The sequence below is a fragment of the Cydia pomonella genome, chromosome 10 (assembly GCF_033807575.1).
Source record: "Cydia pomonella isolate Wapato2018A chromosome 10, ilCydPomo1, whole genome shotgun sequence".
Classification (NCBI taxonomy): Eukaryota; Metazoa; Arthropoda; class Insecta; order Lepidoptera; family Tortricidae; genus Cydia; species Cydia pomonella.
The window spans coordinates 21,223,091-21,247,118 of record NC_084712.1 but is presented as its reverse complement, the minus strand read 5'-3'; the positions used below and the strand labels follow the sequence as shown (position 1 = coordinate 21,247,118).

The 24,028-nt window shown below is 35.6% G+C and overlaps 1 protein-coding gene across 1 annotated transcript; it reads left to right on the top strand.

The window, feature by feature from the left end:
* The first annotated feature begins 3,957 nt into the window (after nt 1-3,957).
* Nucleotides 3,958-23,098, top strand: LOC133522364 (uncharacterized). Its single transcript, XM_061857679.1, has 4 exons — nt 3,958-4,134; nt 20,052-20,131; nt 21,859-21,936; nt 22,155-23,098. The coding sequence occupies exons 2-4, from the start codon at nt 20,074-20,076 to the stop codon at nt 22,661-22,663; spliced, it is 645 nt and encodes a 214-aa protein (XP_061713663.1). The 5' UTR covers nt 3,958-4,134; nt 20,052-20,073; the 3' UTR covers nt 22,664-23,098.
* Nucleotides 23,099-24,028: the final 930 nt, after the last annotated feature.

Below are 24,028 nucleotides of genomic sequence, written 5' to 3'. Positions count from 1 at the left end.
TTGTGTAAGAATGTCCATATAATATTTATTTATTTAATTCCTAAATTGCTCGTGTTGCGGTGCAAGGCACGTGTCTTTGCGAATAACACGATCATAGATTATTAAAAATACATGTATTCTACTCTATTCTACAAACTATGCTATGCTATTGTCGCCTAGCTGATGGGACAGGACACAATAACATTATAAAAAAAATCTGCCTTTGGAGGTCACAGTTGATATTTTCTACCACCTTCACGCGGTAAATTGGAATGTGGTCGGGTTTCCTATCGGGCCCAGGGGATGCCAAAGAGGGCCTACGGTATGCAAGTATCTTGTAATTAAGACCCAGAATTATATATAAGTATTATATGTGCATCTATTGTACATATTAGTTATTATGAAAAGCAAATATAAAAAGGAAATACATAATTGGGTCATAATTGTTTTGAAAAACGGGTGTCTTTCCTATGGGCAGTAAAATAATTAGGTAATTTAAGTCCATTTATTGAGTGATGTCCACAGGAAAGACACGTAATCTACGTCATACTTTTCACAAAAAAGTTTTTGACATAATTAATAAGTACTTTTAAAAAAATTATCGCGAAGTATGAAACGATACGAAATTGCGTGCTGTATACATAGGTAAAAGTTCCAAGTTTTAGATTTTTTATTGTTTGTGTACTAATAATTCATTTGTTCACTTAAATACAATGTAAGTTTACAGTATGTCATCACACCGAAGCACTTACACGCTAAATTATTAATTATACATAAAGAGAAAATATGTCAGAGAGAGAAATTACAATTATTTATCGTTCACAAGAAAAAAACTAAATAAAGATAAATAAAGAAAAACTAATAAAACAAATCATGATTCATTCAAATTATTTAGGAACTGTTTGGCAATACAACATAATTGGGCAAATTTGGTGGCTTACATGCCAAATTTGAGCTTTCTAGGACTTCAGGAACTACCCTAAGAGTTTCGATGATCATCAGAGAATGAGTGAGTGAGTCAGTGAAGAAATCGTTTTTTTAGATATCCATAAAAATGTAAAGTATATAAGAGTAGTAGTAGTAGTAAACTCTTTATTGTACAAAAATGAAAACAAAACAGGTAATAAAACGCTTATCATTAGTACAAAGGCGAACGTATCCCTTTAAGGGATCTCTTCCAGTTAACCTTTGAGCAATTGAAAGAAGAACAACAAGAGCTATGCAATTGTAACTTTTTATGTTCAATAAGTCCACTATTAACATCATATCCCGAGAATTTTGTTTATCTGTGATAATACAAGCCCAAGTCATAGGGGTTAAAAAACGACGAAGCGCTTCGAGAAAAGGTAGGTAGTGCCCTTGCGCTTCACTAGGCTTGTCAGATGAATACTTAAATACATAGAAAACACCTATGACTGGGGAACAAATACTCATGCTCATCACAAAAATAAATGCCCTTACCAAGATTTGAACACGGCACATCCTCCAAAATTCCGCGCCCCTCTATAGGGAGCGTGCATAAACTGTAGGAGGCAGCACAGGAGCTGTCAGATTTTTGGCGCCAGGCGTAAATGTGATGTTTATTGTTCCGATGTAGCCCACAAGATGGCAGAACCTACTATGCACAACAAAACACGTGATGTGTAAATGTACATGTTTATAGTTCCGATTCAGGCCACAAGATGGCAGACCCTCCAACGCGCACGGTCCCTATTGTTATATGTACATATTAACTTCTTGATTAAGTCTGTAATGCACGCAGGGGTAAAGACAGGCGGAGCTGTGCCAACTGGCAAGAGGCCGAATCCGGTAATCTGCTATGTGTGGGCCTACTTAGTGGGATCTCCATATATTTTGCATCAACTTACCGTATCTATAGATGCTTATAAGCATGTTGTATTGCTAGTAAAATATGCCTCATACATCGTATTACAATCATCCGTATTTTTTTCTATGTAACTATTTCCATTGGTAATCACTCGTAATTAATTTTGTTTGTAAGTGTTTCTACTTGAAATAAAAACAAATTAAAATATTTTCTAAAAATAATTTAATTTGCTCTACCTTAATTTGTTGTTTGTTTAATTTGTTGTAGTATTTGTTTGTTGTTTGTGTATTTGTTTTATTTGTTGTTTAATTTGTTCTAATAATTCTAATAGTATTGATTGGCAGCGCCATCTCTCTCGCTAGCTCGGTATCACCTGAGTTGATCCAGTTAGAAGGTATGAATCATACTGTTCTACCTTAGAGATGGCTAGGGGGCGCCGTAAGCCTTCAGTAAGAAATGCATATACCTACTTGGAAAAATTCGCCTAATGCTGCCGTGACCCCGGAGGCCGAGTGGCTCAGGCACCTGCCGCGATAGCAGAGGACGCTGGTTCGATTCCAGCCTGGGGCACTGGAGGCCTTGGTCACTTTTTCTTAGAATATGACATTTATTTCAGTTTATAATAGCTTTGCGATCCTAACAAAATAACGGTACATTTTCTATGAAATTCCATTTCCGGCGAAAACGGTTTCCACTAACTAAATCTTAACAAATCACTTTGATATTGATGTCGATCGCTTCAGCATTATATATTCTAGGTTTCGCTTTAAAAAAAATGTATTGCTAATTATGAAAAAAAAAGGAAAATCTACTCTCTCTCTCTCTCTGTTTACTTACAGAGGCCCAAACAAAATGCCTACTAAAATGCTACTAGGGTATAAACTTAGTTTTTCATTGTGTGAATAACATAAAAAAAACATGGAGAATGGATGGATTAGAAGTGGAAAAACATTTTCTCTTTTTATTTTTACTTTTTTTTTTGGTAACACTTATAACAAATTAAAAAAGTAATGATGTATAGACGCGAACATTCGAAAATCATTTGGATTAGCGCTCAGACGGCGGCTGTCCGTTCTCATTTGGCTGATCTCCTCGATCCGGCCATAACGCAAATAACCGGCAAATAATAAAACATTTCGGTATTCCAATCTACCCATCGCAGGGTATCACGACAAAAGTCGGGGAAATCTAAAAAAAAAAGCCATGAAAATATCACAAAAAACAAAGCTGGGCTTACGCAGCATTTGAGAAGGGTTACTAATGGACATTTTTGTTAAAACGGGGACCGCATTTAATGATTTCGTTTTGTTTGCCGCACCGGAGATAATAAATGTTCAGCCGACGTAAATGACATAATAATGGTGGAGATTAACATATAAATATGATGACAGGCAGATGGTTGGGTCTTTCGTTATATTAGCCATTTTATTATCAACGAGTTTCTGCCCATGTCTTCGCTCGTTAAACGGACCTCCCCTTTTTCTCTCCTTAGTATTCTCGAATTAAATTGTACGCACTAACGCAGAAGTTTTACGTCGAGGCAAAGCCTTGAAAATTCAATTCAAGCAAATCATTTCATGTCAATTGAGAGCGAGAAATGTCAAAACAAGACAACCGAAAATAGTTAACAATCCTTAAAGAAAGGCTTTTAAAACCTATCTTTAAATACAATGATACTTATAGGTATTTATGCCTTCGAAATAAGTAGAGAATAACAAGAAACAAAACGATAACTGGTTCGTTAATTAATATGAACATAGACACAGGTATTGGAAATGGACGCATAAAGAATAAGCAAAAAAAAACTGACAGACATTGTGATACCAGAGTTAATTAACTTTAGACTTTTGAATGCAACTCGATACTCTCTACCGGTTTAAGGGCAGCGCATCTGATTGAAAAGCCCACCTTCTCTACAGACATACAATACAGGCTTAAGCACTTTGAATATAGGAGAATGTGGGGTGGCTGCAAAGCGGGCGGGTCCACCACCACGCAACGCAAACGAACGAATAAATTACCTTACATCATATCCACTGACGCGACCTGAACACAACTTAGAGCGTACGTTCTTATTAAGCACGCAATGTATGCTTTGTGGTTTGGGGTGTAGTAGTAATAACGGTAAGGGTGTTTTAGTCGACTATACGTCGGTTTCGACTTTAGTCTGCTACGAACTCTCCGGGAGACCGCGCGTACGGCAGCAGAGCCGAGATTCGTAACAAAGTAAAGTTTCGTGATTTGGAAAAAGCTTTATTTTCAAATTTAATTCGCCGTTGTTGTTGCTTTTATTGGCTACTCTTGGAAGTTATACGAGAGATATAAAGGTTTGTTTATTTTATTAATTCATGGTCTAATATTATATTTTAGGTTAATTCGTAACCTTGATTGCACATTTAAAAATATGGTTATTTTAAGAATGTAGTAGAATCAATAATTGATTTTCAATTGTTTGGTTGAGTTAAATACTCGTATAATGCCCGTGTTACAACAACGCTATAGGCAACATTTAATTACGTTTTATAAAAATAAAAATAAATAGAGTTCCTTATTTTGTACAATAAATATAAGCACAATTTTACTGTATGTCCTGCTAAATCTTCCTCTGAGTTTAAACGTATGGTATTTTCGTAACTCAACGGAATATTACATACATTTTATTATTCCAAATTTGAATTTATTCCGCCCGGAATCAGTAGCTGAAGACCAAATTTTATCGAAGTCTGGTTTAAAAAAAAAAAGTAAACAAAATATAAATCTGCCCATGAAATAAAAATCTAAACTATTAACTATCAGAATTAGTACGTATTATTGAGACCATTTAATGAAAAATTAAGAACGGTAATCTCATTGCTATATAATGGAAAAAAGATTATAGAAAAATCGCGTGCCAGAAAAATAATAATAATTGGGAAATCAAAAAATGAGACCGGTATTTTATGCTTTTGTATAACACGAGTTCTTAATTAGTTTTTCTTCTGTAAATCGAAATCGTTTCTAACGAATCGAAATCTCATTAAGTTGAACAAGAACCTCATTAGTAAATAAGTCAGTAGGTAAATATGCTTTTCATTTCTCATGGTCTGAAAGTAGGTAGTTTTCGTTCTAAAAACTGTGCAAAAAGATACGTTTTTGCACTAGAGCATTTTACGTTCCTAGTACGTTTTTTTCATTTATATTGCGATAAGCATTTTTTTTAATCGTATGGCAATATTCGAGTCGCTTAAGGTATTAGAAAGTATAATAAATAGTTAAATAAATAAATAAATATTATAGGACATTATTACACAAATTGACTAAGTCCCACAGTAAGCTCAATAAGGCTTGTGTTGAGGGTACTTAGACAACGATATATATAATATATAAATATTTAGAAATACTTAAATACATAGAAAACACCCATGACTCAGGAACAAATATCCATGCTCATCACACGAATAAATGCCCTTACCAGGATTTGAACCCGGGACCATCAGCTTCGTAGGCAGGGTCACTACCCACTAGGCCAAACCGGTCGTCAATAAAGTTAAAGAACTATAATCCAATGTCTTGGCCCATATGGCTGCGTCTTCACTAGGAGCGAGCAAGTCTTCATGGTTACCAATAAACTTTCTCTTAGGGCAGTCGACTGGTATGTGGTAGATAGTCTGTTTCAGAGCTCCGCAGTCACACTCTGGCGAGTCTCGCCACCCGCACTTGAACATATAATCGGCAAAGCGTCCATACTCAGTTAAAAGTCGGTTGATCTGGCACCATTCCTTTCTGGGAGCCGAAAAACATCCTGGCTTTTTTGTAGGGTCGAAGTTCGATAAGCATTTAAAATTTGATATGAAATGGATTTGTTGCTCAATTTCCATTTCAATATTTAACTTCCCATTCCATAAATCACTAATTTTACCTAATTTGTCAATTGAACTTCTGTCTGTCTGTTATCTGTCAAGAAATACTATTAAAGTTTATACGTAGTCATGTTTTTTTAAATACACATGTATTATATGGCTGAGATACACGTCATACTCGTGAACGGGTGCTGTTTGTGGAGACCGGTCTGTTTAAGCTTACACGGGGTACAGGTTATGTTAACTTTACTTTTGAGCGGGATTAACGTGAGACACTTCATTCGGTTCTTGTCTGTTTTAATTTTTTGTCTTTTAATTATTTATATAAGAATTCAAGCCTTGGAGACCCTCTACATCTCTAAGGATAATTTAATATCTTTTTCAATATTTTATCTCTGACACTTAGAGACTTATACATCTGTAATAAAGTATTTATTATTCCATCGATTCCATATTTGTAATTTTTATTGTTTGTAAAAATGGACATGTAAAAGTGCCCCTGTGGCCTATTTGCTGAATAAATGTTTGATGTTTGATATACTTTCTTCGTATTGGAAATGAAAAGTAGTATTTAACTTGGGTGAAAGGCACCATTTCAGTCTCGGACTATTAGTGCTTTTACTGCGTTCGAGCGCCTAACTATCTCGACAGGAATGAGTGCCTTTCATCCCTTGGTTAACAATCTACTATTATGGCACCACAATAGAAAAGAGTTTTTTTTTTGCTATACTTAATTTTACTTACACTAATAATTTTACAATTAAATCTTGCTAAACTTTAACGTTTGATGGCAAGATGCGCCCAAGGTGGTCTTATTGCTGTAAGCTCCCTTCTAGCCTACCGGAGGGTAGCAGGATATAAGGAAAAAAAAATTGCTACGTTTACTTATAGCACTGCCTGTTCCGCGACTTCCGCGGCATAGTTTTCCCCGTATGTAGCGACAGTTTATCGTAGAGGCACAAGGAAAATATTTCGTGATTAATTATTCGACATTTGATAATATTTCGTGATTCGCTAGATTAATGAAAAACAAGACATAAACTTGTTTCTTCGCTTATTAGTTTCTAATTTCCCTTGAGACATGTGTTATTAAGGATCTAGTTTGATTTGCCTTACATACATATACACAGGACATACATGTTATGAAAGATTGATGTAAATCAGAATTATAAAATAATGAAAAGTTCTCCCAAATGAAATAGTATTTTTATTATTCATTAATTTTTCATCTCAGGCATTTTATAATATGAATATAAAAATGAAATACAAAAATCATACAAAGAAAATACATTTAAACATATTATAAAATACCTTCCTAGGGTGCCGCCAGCGGCGGGGCAGGGCCCAAGCTGCCGGTGGTGAGGGCTGCAGAGAGAGGAACCACCGGACTAGCCGCGCCGGGTCCAAGACTACCGCTTAACCGCTAATACTAATAGTATTTTATTATTGTAAAATGTTCCAATGGATTAAATGCACTTTGTTTTAAATATGCAAAATTGGAATTACTTTCAGTACCTATAAACTTAATAAATATAATTATATTAATTACATATTTAATTTTATTTTATTCTATTCTATTCTATATTTACATAATCAATTACAATAGCTATATTATCAAAAAACTAAGCCTAAATTAGCCTGAGGGATTGTTCCCAGGACACTGGCCGCGTTCCCTCTCTTTTTTTAAATTATATTTGTAATACCTTCATGAGCCTATGTTATTCAAGTTCGTTGGATTATTCGTGCTCACTTTGTATACAGTCAAATATGCAAAAAAAAAAACGTATTAGTTAGTATTGGTTTGTATTTCTGAATCAGGAAAAAGGTATATATGGTGGACTTAATGCGTGCATTCTCTACTAGACAAATATAGTATGATTGTGAGTAAGGTAGCCAGAGCTTTTGAGGACCTCGATGGTGTCGCTAGATATCCTGAGGTGTAAATCTTAGTTCAGTCAGCATCTAATAGGTGGTGACAGTCCAAAACATGCAAAATATATCGCAACATATTTGGGGAATGACAAACGTTTTGTAATGCAACATATAGATTAATAAGAAAAAAAAAACAAAACTAAAATGTTGGGGAAAGTTTGGGTGTTTTAGAATTTGCAATTCTTGTACCTGAAAATGATTTTAACGCAGCTATTTTTATCGTGAATTCAATGGACGTTAATGGAAGTCAAATCCTGAACTTTAGTTTTGCCGGCGAAATCAACAATGACGCATATTCTTAATATTGAACTTGGGTCTCATTTCACATTTATGTTTTAGATGGGATACAATTTTACAAAAAAAATTAAATGCTGCATATAGCGTTGTTGTAACACGGGCATTATATTTAACTCAACCAAACAAATGAAAACTATGACATATCAATGTCATTTCGTATATCGATCGTCTGCAAATGTACTCTATTTGCAGCAACTGCATCCTCGTACTTTACAATAACCAATATGTAACAAGGCCTGAGGCAAATTCAGACGCTCGTAAGAATTATTTTTGTAGCGAAATGTAGTCAATTAGAATACCAGTGTCTTTGAGAAATTAAATAAAGCTCAGGAACGCATCCTGGAAATTAACGAAGTTGAAAAACATAACACGGTGTCCGCTTACCACCAAGTGGGCTCTACGCTTTTATTCTTATTAAATAGTGCCTGCTTAGATATTAATGGTTTATTTCTACACAATATATCACAGAAGGTTATTACCTGAGACATTAATTTCGCTTCATAAATAACTTCTCACCTGCCTTATTACGATAAGGAGGTAATAACTTTATTTATGTAGACACATATTTGATCCAAAAATAGGTATTAGGTATAAATAAATAAATAAATATTATAGAACATTATTACACAAATTGACCAAGTCCCACAGTAAGCTCAATAAGGCTTGTGTTGCGGGTACTTAGACAACGATATATATAATATATAAATATTTATAAATACTTAAATACATAGAAAACACCCATGACTCAGGAACAATTATCCATGATCATCACACGAATACATGCCCTTACCAGGATTTGAACCCGGGACCATCAGCTTAGTAGGCTGGTTCACTGCCCACTAGGCCAATCCGGTCGTCAAAAAAGGTATATATAAATAACATTACCTATGAGCAGGTCAGGATGGGGTTCAAATTCTGGTAAGTGCATCCCAGATTGGATTCTCATGCTCTTTTTGCAATTAAAGATACAGTCCGCCTCGCCGTCCGCCTCATTATGTAGGATTATGTGGTGTCCTGCGGCGGCATCATGGTTCCATTTTTATCACTTGTCACTATGCCCGTCACTTTCGCACTTACATACTTATTAGAACGGGACAGGTATGGTGACAAATGATAAAGAGCCGACCATCTTAGCCCTACTGCAACACCTAAATAGGATGCCTCTTGGGTCCTATAAAGCCTGCTAACCCCGTCCACCGCTTGCAATCCGCCGCGTGGGTTGGCGTCCTGCGTAGCAGAGCTGCCATGTGGTGAATTGGACCGCGAATGTTAAATAACAATGAAAAACACGAGCTTAGCAGACGTTATTGAAATATATAAAGGAATTCGCTGTTTTTGTGATCAAAAATCATCAATAAGTATATTGATGATTTTTGATTGCTATTTTTTTTAAATAGCAAGTAACACAATTGAAAGAGCGCTGACACGAGGGCCTACCGCGGAAAACGAAAAGCGTAATTTCTTTATCTGCCTCTCTACCACTATACTCTGTATCTTTAGGTATTTAAAAAATGGTAAACAAAATCTACCCTCAAATGGCTTCATAAGCCAGTTGGTAGATGAAAACATTACATGATCAAATAATCTAGGTTTAAAGTGAGGTCTTTCAGTGACAGATCCAGGCGGTTTTGTATTTGGTTGGTTAACCTATAAATGTTATAACTACCCGAAATTTTACAAATTGTTTGTTTACTTTTATTTAAATACCTAAAGATACAGAGTATAGGTATTGTAGTCTATCACAAGAATTAAATCAAAATTAAATTATCACTTGCACACGTCCATTGAACGATGTTTTTTTAAAATGTCATTTAGCACACAGCCTATCTGTATTTAAGTCAATTAAAACAAGAGTTAAAATTGAGTACAAATTCAATTCAAAACCCATTCAAGTGCAGACAATGTAAATCAAAAGTAATTAAATTCCATTATGAAAAGGTCAAAACATTTCAATTAAAGGGGAATAAGGTCAAGGGCGTTTGTTTTAAACGGGCTTAAGCAAATACCTTAAATACTGTTTAACGTTATTAAAAAGGAAATTGTATGTAAAAAGCGGCAGGTGTACGGATTGAATGAGAGAAAGAAAGGTCCACATTTTAATCCGCAAGGCGCGGAAAGGAAAGGAAAAATTAAAAGTTGGACCAACTGTGGCTTACTTTGCGTACTAAAGCCCGATTCTGAATAAGAACTTGTCATGGGTTTTTAGTGTTTCGTAATAGTATGTATGTATATACTTTATTGTTCATAGAAATAAAAACACGAAAAACACATATACAGAGTAAATTAAATACAACAAAGGCGAACTTATCCCTGTATGGGATCTCTTCCAGTTAACCTTTGAGGAAATGAGTAAAACAGAAGTAGCGGTGAATGAATGACAAACACAAAGAAAAGTGTACAATCACTGAAATTAATGAAATGCACCTAATAACCCTTAATAGTCGCCTAGAAACCTTTATAGTTTCGCCATGTTCGTTTGTCCGTCCGTCCGCGGCTTTGTTCCGTGATCGTAAGTGCTAGAAGGCTGCAATTTGGCATGGATACATTAATTATGCATGGCGACAGAACGGTAAATTAAAAACTACACATTTTTTTAGGGTAGCTCCCATACAAAATGCAAAATGTTTTTTTATTTTATTTAATTTTTGCTTTTTTTTTATATATATTGAGCTTGGCCGGACATGCTCTTGGCCGATTTTTTATCTTATTTTGATACTACCTCAAAGATCGCCCACGCTGATAGGTGATGCGAAATGAAGTTTCCGGAAGGCTTCCGCGGTTGATTTTTGACAAGCTTTGATCCGTTACTCCTACATTTGTACTACAGATAGAATTATAAGACAAACGGCTATCGGTTCTTCAATCTTATTTCCATTCTTGTCTGTCGGATTTTGAAAGAAATGAACGCTAATTTTTTATGATTTTTTTAAACATTGTCTAGAAAAACACTTTTTTCATAACTCTTTTGTTGTAAAGGATCTCACATATACGAAATCTATATATTTGGGCTCGTCTTCCACGTCTCTAAAATCTGGTCAGACATTTTAATTTTAAACTAATTAACACAAAAGTTATGGACAGAATACCAGTTTTTGGAAAAAAGTTTATTGGGCTAGAATTACTCAACTTTGATGCCAAATATCTCGAAACTTTGATGTGAATATGAGATACAATATTGCTTAAAGACGTTGCTGTTAATATGATAAGCTACAAAAACCATTAGAAAACTAAGGGTTTCAAATCGAAGGTCATTGGCGTTTAGAGTCGTGCGTGAGAAGCAACCTAATAACCATGACAATCGTTAAGAAGTCAAAACCAGTTAAAAACCATTACAAATTGTTAAATTATAATCGACATCCTACTTTTTAGTTTCGTGAGCTAGGTTTGTCTTGAGAAGAATCTGTTATGAGTTGTACTTGTGGAATTCCTCTCTATTCTTGTGTGCTTCCAGAAAAAAAACTGCTACCTATAATTCTTTTTGTCTCATGTTTTTGTCTAACCTGACTAAGTTTTTGTGACAAAGAACTTTTAATGAGTTTTTGTTTTGGAAGGGGACAAAATTGTTGTTTAACTCCTCGTGTTAATATTGATATTTGATATCCGAGCAAGCGAAAGATTCCAAAATTCTTGAACGTGTGTATCAAGAACTTGGGTTACATGGAGGTCTGGTACTAGTTAGTTGTTAAAAATTATAATACAATAGTAGATTGTTAACCAAGGGATGAAAGGCACTCATTTCTGCCAGGGTAGCTTGGCGCTCGGACGTAATGAGAGCGTCAAAAGTCCGAGGCTGAAATGATGCCTTTCACCCGAGTTAAACACTCTACTTTTAATTTCGAATACGAGGCAAGTAAAATATTTACATGTGTTTTTCTAAACATGACTAAGTATAATATTAAATAAATAAATAAATATTATAGGATATAATTACACAAATTGACTAAGTCCCACAGTAAGCGCAATAAGGCTTGTGTTGTAGGTACCTAGACAACGATATATATAATATATATTATAAATACTTAATATCAGAATGGAAATTGTGTAACAAATCCTTTTAAAACCAAATTTCTATTGCATATCGAAAAAAATATCATACTTGGAAAGTAAAATGCTCTAGTGCAGAAACAAATCTCTTTCTGCACACTTTTTAAAGCTACAGTGAGCCTCTTTCAGGGGAAAATAATGTAGTGCTCTAAATTAAGAGTGTTTATATACAAAACTACTTAAAATTTCATGTTATTTCAGAATGTTTCAAAATGAGAGCTTCGTATCTTCGATTGTATTGTGCCTTATGTAATTGTGGGTTCCTTTGAGTGGTTATTATAATAGAAACCCACGAGCAAGATTGCAATTATTTATTGGATAACTAATCACAAAGAACGATCTCGGTACAATAATAACAATATCACTCGCGTCGGTTCGGTACGTATATCGCACTCGCGAGAGCGGCGAGCGTAGGGACGAGAAGCGTGACCGCTCGCTAGAAGTGTCTGGCTCGCACTAGATGATGGTGGAACCTTGGAGAGACATACCAAAGTCTTCGATGTGACGGAGTGGGTAGCGGTCTGGTAGAGTGCGGGCATTGAGTGCTCTGTAGTCGCCACAAGGGCGCCACCCTCCCGACTTCTTGGCTACCATATGTAGTGGAGAGGCCCAAGGACTGTCACTGGGTCTTATAATACCTTGCTGGAGTAACTCGTCGAACTTCTTTTTAGCGACTTCTAACTTTTCAGGCGGAAGACGTCTAGCTCTACAGGCGGATGGTGGACCTGGAGTGGTTTTGATGTGGTGCTGGATATTATGTTTAAAGTTGTTGATGTTACAGGTCGGGGTCACCAATGTGGGTTCCTTTGAGTGGTTATTATAATAGAAACCCACGAGCAAGATTGCAATTATTTATTGGATAACTAATCACAAAGAACGATCTCGGTACAATAATAACAATATCACTCGCGTCGGTTCGGTACGTATATCGCACTCGCGAGAGCGGCGAGCGTAGGGACGAGAAGCGTGACCGCTCGCTAGAAGTGTCTGGCTCGCACTAGATGATGGTGGAACCTTGGAGAGACATACCAAAGTCTTCGATGTGACGGAGTGGGTAGCGGTCTGGTAGAGTGCGGGCATTGAGTGCTCTGTAGTCGCCACATAATAAACTAAACCTATTTCTAAGAAACTCTTCAAATATTATAATTATCAGCTATTATTAGATATTATTTAATGAGTAACGTGACAATTACACCAACTTGCCACCAACAACACGGTAATTGTTGTTTCCAAATTACCACGTTACCTCCTCGTGAATAAGAAATCATTTTCAACGTGTCGTAATTCATAACGGCCTTGTTTCATCACCATAGCTCGCGGTTTTGGGTGTCGAAATGATTTCATGTATTCGTGTGTTTATTATTACTTTGTTTACTGTATTCTGTTCCTTCTTGAGCTTACTCTGGGGCATAGTCGATTTGTGTGAGAATGTACTATAATATTTATTAATTTATTTATTATAAAGTAATTTATTTATTATAAAACTTTTTACAAAAAAAGTAAACCGACTTATAAAAGGACATAATAAAATATTATTCTTTTTTAAGTATATGCGTTACCAATTATATATGAAGTCGGTTCCAAGCCAAATTTAGGAGTATCCCATGATTTTGGTGCGATTCGATAAGGATGTGGCTATATAAGCATATGCAATACGTTGGATTGCCTTACTCGACAGCAATGAACATAATTTCTGTAGGTAGATACCTAAGAACACACAATTATCAAAATACCCTATACTAAGACACCATAAGACACCATCACCATAATCCGAAATTGTTTATTTTAGGCATGGTCGGATACAATCAGTTGAAAGTCAGAAGGGAGCTAGCACTCGTTACATATATCTTTAAACTGCTTAGGGGAAAGATATACAATGCCGATATATTGGGGTCGGTGGGTATTTGTGTTCCGCGCTCTTGTGTGGCGCGCCGTCAGCCCGGGCTGCTGGCCGTGCCGCGCGGGGGTACCAAGTTGCTGCGCGCGGCGCCGATGACGCGCGCCGTGCGTACCCTGAACATCATAGCCACGCATATAGATCTATTTTCATGTACGACGAGTAGTAGCTGTATTAACTCTTTGTTATATTGAATAGGTAGTATGTAGGTTAAAAATTTAGTTGTTAGATATAGGTACTTGTTTTTTGTCTGTTTGTATATTTAATTTGTTGCTACATTATCGCATTGGGTTCAGCCTGTAATGATAATTGTATGTGTGGAAAAAACATACACCATAAGAGGGAAATTCCACATATCGCCCGTGGTCTTCATAATCAGTAAGTAGCCTTACGACGAGTTTGATACTGACATATTCGCTAGCGTAACTTACTTTCTATGCATCTCACTCGTACTGGCATCCTATCAGTGCGAGCAAGATGTGTAAGTTACGAACACGTCAGCTAATATATAAAGTCAAACTCGTGGTAAGGCTACAGTTGCACTACATCAAGTTGATAGTTATCGGGAGGAAATGCTTGAGTTGCTTAAGAATACAGTCGAATTGCCATACATGTGCTTCTAAAAATTGTGGAGTTCCCTCAATTCCTCGTGGATTGCATTATCAGATCAGAACCAAAAATATTATGGGACCACCTTGGAGATAACTCTTTTCAAACAAAAAAAGAATTACTTAAATCGGATCACGGGTGTCAGAGTAATCGGTGGACATACTGCATAAAAAAAAAATCATCATCATTATCATAAAAAAATCATCATCATCAGATCCACTTCATAAAATTGATGGTTTCTGATTCAATGCTCGATTAGCTTAAGAAGACATCCAAATCACCATACACGTGCCTTTAAAAAATGAGGAGTTCCCTCAACTCCTCAGGGATCCCATCATCAGATCAAAACCAAATTAACTGGGACCAACTTGGAACTTGAAACAAAAAAAGAATCGCTCAAATCGGACCGTCGGAGTAATCGGTGAACGTACAAAAATATCCACAACCGAATACAGAACCTTGAAGTTGGTTAAAAATGGGTAGTAAGCTCCAAATGTGCTTGGGAATGTCAAAATAGTTTCTGTTTTTACAGATTTTACCAACTTTTGGACAGTGGAAAACATTTTCGTGCCCAAAACTCCTGGGATTGCGCTAACTCGGATTACACGCATTTAGGACCAAATGAATATATTGGCTGGAAGGCCTGCTGGAAATTAATTCCTTGAAAAAATCTAATTTGATTGGCCTCTTTGGTTAAAACGCGCAAACTGTCTATTTGTCACTAGACTTCAATCGACCGGGATATAAACCGTGATTACCTTTTATAACAAAACAATATGAACACTATAAAAGGTAATCCCGGTCGATTTAAGTCTAGTGAAACTAACCGTGAATCTTTCAAAACTGTTATTGTCTATTTGTATCGCAATAAATGAAATAGCACTGACGAATGTTACTGGGCGTGGGCAAGGGAATAATAAGAAAACTATTAAAATAAAATAAAAATGTGGATTATTTGTGAAATATTACTCGTTAGCGGTTTAGGTATAATTTTTTTGAAATTATTTTAATTACAGACCCATAATTAAAAAAAATTAAGGCAGAACCGTTTAATGGAACCTTTGCAATTATTTTCTAACGAACAGATTTTGTTCAATAATGTATCGAGTAAGATCGTAATCTTTAACATATAATAAATGTAAAAAAAAATTTGTTTATATATAACAAATAGATTTTCTTAAAAAAACTGCTTAAGTAACGACAATTTGAAGGACATTGGGTGTTGACAGCCCCTTAAGTGCGCCGTAAAAACTTTGTTCACCAAGTATTATGTGTGGGTTACAGGTGTTTTTATTAGAAACAAGAGTTTGTAATAGTTTATTTTAATATTTATGTCAACAGTAAGTACCTATCAATACAAAAATCCTATCCTTTACCCCTAGTGTAAATAAATTCGATTTCGAAACGACGTACGCGTTTGCGTTTAGTCTCATTTTGTATTGGATTTAGAAAGAGCGCGCCAAGCGGGACGTTTTGGAAACTCAAAATCCTATACAAAATGAGACTTAACGCAAACGCATTCGTCACGTTATGATGTCGATAAAATTTACACTAGGGGTACTTGTCTGTGCGGTTTTGTAAATAATGTATAAGTAGGCAAATATTTACGTAGGTATTTTCTTCGATCTTCTGTCTATGTAGCATTGTATATGAAATTCTAAACTCTTGATAATGTATCATTGAATCCCAATAGGTTACGTTGATAAAATATTTTACCATCACGATACATCAGAATACTTATATCAATAATATGCTCTTAATGGATTCTGTTTCGTGAAAGCCTAATAAATGTGGGCGGATATTACTTGATTTCATACGAGTATATTCTCAAAGCGAAACCTGACAATATCTCATTTTTTATTCCACGCCCATTAAAAACAAGCTTATGGCACACCTGATGGTAAGCGACCATCGAATATATCTTAATTTCTGTACCTTTAATTATGTATTATTATAAGAATACGTATAATCAATTCGATGATTCTACGACCGGTCTGGCCCAGTGGGTGCGTGCTGGGCCCATAACCTATTGGGTTTGGAGTGGAATTCTACCAGGATTGAATAGAGTAAAACATTATTTTGTCGCAGACAGCAAAAACGATACGTGTATTCATTTGTTTGTAAACTGACAAAATAAAGAACCACAGACAAAACAAAATAGCGTCCAGCTAAGGAACATTGGGTTTAAAACCTGTTTGGTTTATATGTTCTAACAAGTGACCCCTGCCTATGAAGCCGATGGTCCTGGGTTCGAATTCTTGTAAGGGCATTTGTATGATGAATACAGATATTTGTTCCTGAGTCATGGGTGTTTTCTATGCATATAAGTATGTATTTATATATACGTATTTATATCGTCGCCTAGTACCCATAGTACAAGGTTTGCTTAGTTTCGGCTAGGTCGATCTATGTAAGATTGTTCCGAAATATTTATTTATTTATTTTATAGATATATAAAGATACGAAAAGTGAAAATTATACACAAGATAAATGAGATCAATTACCCGATAGCTACATGAACTAGATGGTGAGATGAGGCCATTTCGTGGCACTTTATACTTTCTGTTTTTGTTATATTATGTAATTTATTTGTGTTTGAGAATCTATTCTACATAGCTGACGCGATTCTGTCGCTAAAATAGTGTTTAGTAAGTAAGTGACGGTTGGCCCTTACGAGTCTTAGTACCGCATTGGTATTGGCGTGCCGCTAATAATGGCGTAAGCGCCGACCGCCATAAAGTCCCTTTTGATTTGGATTGTCATATATGTATGTTAGTCAATAAGGTACATGTTTCAGTTCTAAGTATTATATTTATATTTATATTTATTTATTCCTTAAATTAACACTTACAGTCAAGCTACACATGTTAAAAGGAGTGACATTATATACGCATTGATACTAACAATTTACTTACTGCTAACTATACATTGATTGAGCTGGTCGTCGTTATTGACTCTAGGTATCGGCTACTAACTGCCAAAAAACTAGCTTCAGTGCATTGGAATATATCTAGTTTGCTGTCGCTGTCCAATATATCATTCAAGAGAGACAATGCGCGGTGCAGCGGTGAGTGAGATAATGCCCGGGTCCGCGCCGCCGGGACTGCGAACAGTGCGCGGCGACGAGGGCGCAGTTGAATACTGCTGTGGACAGGTACTCGAAGCGGAACCAATGCTAGCAACTGAGGGTTATGTATTTGGCCACGAATCAGGAGATAAAAATATTTTACTAGTGCCACATTTCTTCTGGTCTCAAGAGTGGTGTAGTTAACCATTCCGAGAATATACAGACTAGGGTACATGTGAGGATAGTAACCATAAAGTTTATTGTATAGATGACGGATGAATGATTTTTGGACCCTCTCCAACATAAGTGTGTACTGTTGTTCATGGGGACTCCAAATTATCGCATTCGTCTCAAGTCGGCTTCGTACATACGCGTTGTACAGCATTCTGAGTGCACTCTGACTCTGAGCATTGAAAGATTTTGACTGGCGGATTACAAACCCTAAGCATTTTCTTGCAGCCTTACATGCGCTGACAATGTGGTCATTGAATGTGAGCTGTTGATCGAATATTGTGCCAAGATCACGAACAGATGTAACTTGCTGCAGATTATTATTTTCAATTACGTAATTAAATTGATGAGGATGGCGAGCACGGGTGTATGACATAACCGAACATTTTTTTACGTTTAGAGACAATTTGTTTTCGACACTCCAAGCACAGACGCTGTCAATGTCTTCTTGCAACTTTACACAATCCTTCTGGTCACCAACCTGTTTGACTAATTTTAGGTCGTCAGCAAACATTAAGCAAGTGGAGCTCCTTATATGTAGAATTGTACTGATTTATTTTTTACATATACATGTACAATATGGGCCTTGTTGCCTGACTCAAATTTTAAAATAAAAAATAAATTAATAAATCCTGTTGCAAATAGAAACAGGTATCGACCTGTCTGAGTGCAGTTTTACAATACCTATAATAGTTTCCGTTCACACGGCTGATCAATTTCAGTACCTACATTGTGCAAGATTGCCGATTCAGTTAAAATAATTTGATATTTTTCATTTTGTTTTTTACGATCTTTACGGCTACCACGAGCTTGTCACTGACCTGACACTAACATATTCGCTAACGTCTGCGTAACTTACTTTCTATACAGTAGTCTGGAGTTGCAGGCGTACATAGGCTACGGAGACTGCTCACCATCAGGCGGGCCGTATGCTTGTTTGCACCGACGTAGTATAAAGAATACATCTCGCTCGCACTAATATGCCTGCCGCCTGTTGTTACCTGGTTCTATTTTCCTTTAAAATTCATTTGTAGTTTTACATGTATGTAAAATGTATAATTGTTGGTGATATGAAGAATATTTACTTACTTACTTAATATGCCAGAACGAGTTAGTTACACGCTAGCGAATATCAGTGTCATTCAGTGACATTCTCGTGGTAATTCTACGTGATCGTGACGAAATGTAATCAGAAATGGACTCTTAAGGCATTTCACTTGCACTTACTGATACGCGTGTGATGCCATCGCTCGAAAAGATGCCGCCATACTTTTGGCCTATGCTCTAGTAGATGGCGCCACCTTTTGATATAAACAAATTAGTGAAAGAATAAGGATCAAAGTCAAACGGCATTCTAAAAGTTTTAATCATGTGTCGAAAGATGGCAGTAAATTTACTGTGGTTTTAAAGTTTACTTGGACAATCCACCTCTATTTCAAATAATCTTTGCTAATGACAATACTGAAGATCGTATCAAAATAAGATGACCATATGAAATTATTGAAACATAATCGGCCTCAGTGAATTTTAACTAGTACCAATAAATCAAAATATTTTAACTAAATAAAAATTCAGCCTATATATGTCCCACTGCTGTGCATAGGCATCCTCTCATGGCCGAGAGGGCTTGGGCTATCCCCACGCCAGCCTAATGCTGGTTGGGGACTTCCCAACCTTCGAATTTCTTCGCAGATGTATGCAGGTTTCCTCACGAGGTTTTCCTTCAGCGAAAAGCTAGTGGTAAATATCAAAAGACATTTCGTACATAAGTTCCGAAAAACCCACCTACACCTATTCACCTATACGCAAGAGAAATCAGAAAAGAGGTGTTGGAACAACATAACTCGAAAGCTACATAAATCCTGTGTCCGATAGAAAAACTAGCCTCTAGTAAAAACACTAGGTTACCTGGTATCGACCTGTCTGGCTGGGTGCAGCGAGCGAAAAGTGTAGATATCGCAATTTGTAACGCTATCGGTTTCCGTCCGCACGGCTTGACATTAAGTGGTATATTTAGATAGGGATTTCATGTTATCAATTTGTAATGCATATGTATATTTCTATTATAAATTGATAACAAGAAAATACTATCTGAACAGACCTTCAGCATATTGTGCATATATGGAGACAGGAGGTGGCCATGGGAACTAAAACACCGCAAACTAAGTGTGTTTGGAGTTGTTAGAATTATCTCGATGACTATAAGTTATCCGTGGAAAGAAAAGTACAGTCAGCCATAAAAACTAGTACTAAAAAGGAAATTTTTGCCAAAAACTTATTATGTTTGTCTCAATTCTTAAGCTAACCAAATTTTTCTGTTTGTTGCAGGTGGAAATTGAGAAAAGGAACCATGCCACGTCTTGCACCATTCACTTGTTGCCTGATTATTATATTCACCACGTTTATAGGTAATTATTGCTTCATTCTAAAGTAAGGACGCGAAGCACGAAGAATGTTGTACATTGTTCCGCCTGATCCGTCTCTATCGCACACGCCTAATTAGACAGAAATAGAATTGTTCGCTTGCGATAAAGAACAGGCGGGGTAATGTAAGAAAATCTCAGTGTGCTTAGCGTCCGTACCTACTTTCTTCTTGATCATTGGTTCGGGTCAAAAAGCAAAATTGCTTTTTAAATTTTGTTATATTTTGGGAATTTTATGAGTAGAAAACTTCAAATGGTATGTTAACGGCACCAATCATGGGACGTTTAAGAGAAAATTTGGAGTATTGTTGATATTTCACCGATACCTATAAAATTTCTACCGCTTTACGCTTTAATTCAATTCAATTCAATTCAATTCAAATATACTTTATTCATGTAGGCCTAGCAACAAGCACTTATGAATAGTAAGACAGTATTACATATAATTATCTTAATCTAATTATCAGAGCAATTTATTGATGTTGTAAATATTATTCCATATATAATACTAATGAATATAATTCATAGATCAAATTTAATACTAAAACTTTCACAAAATACAGTCATACAAAAAAGTTAAAAGTTGAATGTCCAATTCGTCCTTTATGTTTTCTATGTATTTAATGAAAGCTTCTGCAATAGGTTTCAATATTATTAACCAATTAAAACTGTGGATTTTTGCTCCAGTCATGGGATGTATGGCGCCATTCATTTTCATACTAATAAATGTGAATGAAAAATTAAACTGAAGCAGCTCTTTGGCTCTTGTTTATGATACAATGTTGCCAGCGATTAAAAACTGATGGTAAATACTTGTTTTACAGGATTTGTCTATACCATCCCATTACTGGTGCCTGTTCCATTATAGGGGTGCTTACTAAATTCAGATTTTGGTTTAAGCAGGAGAATAAAAGTTGCCAACAATTTGGCGATTTTGTACTGTACTATTTTAATACTTCTATTTCTTCACCTGTTTTATAATGAGTATCGGGTTGGAGGTTTGTTATGATATAGAAGGCAAACGAGCAGACAAATTGTCTGATGGTTAGCAATTACCGCAGCCCATGGACACCTGCAACACCAGAGGAGTTGTAAGTGTAGGTACATATAAAGGTACCTGTATATATTTTTAATTTTATTCTGAAACCAAACAGTCATATAAACACATTAAATATGCAATAAAAAACATGTACTGCAACAAAAGAAAAATACCTGGAGGTTCATAGTTATAAATAATGTCTACTGAAATAAGTACTTATAGGTACGAGTATATCTAAAATGTATAGATCTTATGTATCACATAGAAAATGAACTGCATACAAAATAAATATATAAGTACCTGGGAACATTAAATATTTATTACCACTTTAAACAATCACTTTTAAAGCAACGTAGGCTTCGTAAGGTACTCGGGTACTAAACAAACTTACGAACTTTATTTTTTTAGACTAGCCAATGAATTTTGATACCAAACTACATCGAATAGATGTTTATTATAGTAACTCGGAACTCGTCTGAAAAAAGGAATGTCTGGAATAGTTCTTGACAGGAAAACTGATATGAAACAGCAATCGAAGGGAGGCTCTATAATGTAGAATTTCATCAGCGTATTGTAGGATTTACGAACGCTCGAACGCGTATCATAATAGGCGTTCGTGCATTCGTGTATATTTTTAATAGAATTATGGCTTTATTTATGTTTTTGTTCACAGATGAGGGTAATGGAAAATGGAAAAGTAAAAACAGAGAAAATCTACAAAAAGACATCGCCAAGTTCCAGGAAATGGCGGGTAATAATATTAACATTTATAGGGTTGTAGGGACTCTTTTGATGGCTTGATTATGTCAGAACATATCAATGAATATAAATAGCTGATAGAATTCGATAAAAACATTTTTTTACGTGATTAACCCAATACTTTTTTCGTCTCCGGAGATTTCTAAGATTCTCTTCTTTTTATTTCTGATGAAACATTTATTTTTTATTTACACGTACATTTGCTTACAGAAAAGATTGAAGATGAAATAGAAGACATTTACGATGAATATTCTGACAACTGGGTCAAAAACGAAGAATACTCTAATGAAGAAGAAACTTTAGAAATGTCTGATATAGACAATGCACATAATACTTACAATGATAAAAATAATATCAATATTCTCAATTTGATAAGCAATTATACGAAAGATCTAACCGAAGGTAAAGACAGACCTGTGCCTGAAAGTACTTCCAAGGCAAATGGGACGCCTACAATTGATACAATAAAAATAAGTACGACTGAAAAAGCTAATTTAGTTCGTTCAAAATGGCCAAAATTTGAAGATATTTTGCTAGACATGGGCAAAAAATACGATTGGAAAAATGACAGATGGATTAAAGTAAAAAAGAAAGCCGACCAATCTAGCGAAGAAAAGCATATAGCATTCCATGAGAGACATTTTAGCTACAAAACTGTGAAATTAAATAGAAGTAAAAGTAGACGTAATGTCGTGATAGCGGTCACAGCGGTAAGATAGGATGTGCCAAGTCGCCTGTGTCTCTAAATTGGTAGAAAAATCTAAAATCTATTTTTATTAGTCGCTGCGGGACCAAAGCGTCATCTAGTCGATAATTTAATATTGAATCGTAGCATTTCAAGTTCTAGAATGAAGGAAAGGCTATGTGATCCCATTTAGCAGTTTTGTATCGATGAGAATTTAGGTTTTCTGTAATGTTCTTCTTGTTAACGTAGTCATGTGTCATTTCGAATGAACCAGACCCCATTGTATTTAAAGCCTATAACATTTCACATTGCTTCAAAGTCTCAGTAAAAAACCTAAATATGTTAAGTATATCTTTCATCTCTAATATATGTACATAAATAATTACATGTAATTCTCCATGTGGATAAATGGACAGGGAAGGTGTGAAGAGATTCTTCAAAAATATTACACAATAAATCATTATTTACACCTGTCATGTATTATTAAAACAAATATCCCAAATTACAATGAAACAACAAAATGAATCCCAAACCACGGCAAGCAGAGTAATTTTCAAAGGTAAATTCAGAAAAGGGTCTTCTTTCGTAAATATTAAGATTCAATCTTCTACTCGCTGTCAAGCAATGGAAACAGGGTGTAAGGTGAAATAATTGACTTATTTATCATACTCATCCCTGACCTCTTTTTCGACTCCCGTCTTATCCCATTCCTTTTATTTATTACAGACATGTGTTATCCCTCGCCTCTGGGAGCGGCAGATGGGAGTCTCCCTAATTATGTTGTGCTTTGTGAACGTATTTGTAATAAGGATAAGTGAATGTCAAAGCTTGTTTTGTATCTTGGAGCAGGTGGTGAACAAACATTTTATTCATAAAGAAGGTTCATTTTAATAAATGCTCCTGTAGAATTTACTTTGATAAATAAAGCGTTCATTGAATTAATCTCTTTGTGTATGGCAAATAGAAGAGGCGGAAATTTTTAACAATAAGAGGACAAAGATAAAAAGGTCATGATTAAATACAGACTTGCATAAACGATGAATAAACGTAAAGGTAATGGTGCCTACGTACAACTGTAGTGTTGAGATAAGTACTACCCCTGTAATGGACAAAAAATAAACCTTGCAATCGTTAATTTAATATGTATCAGAATTAAATACAGCAAACTGAACTGACCACGTGTTTAAAGACATTACCACGTTACATACGAATCTTACCTACTCATTTATATATTTTATTTATATAAAAACAATGATGGATGTTTTGCTAGGTTGATTGTAACGCAAATTAATTTGTATTTAGTAGTCCTATATTTTCGACGACTAGTCTGGCTTTGTCGTTAGTGACCCTGCCTATGAAGCCGATGGTCCTGGTTTTGAATCCCGGCAAGGACATCTAT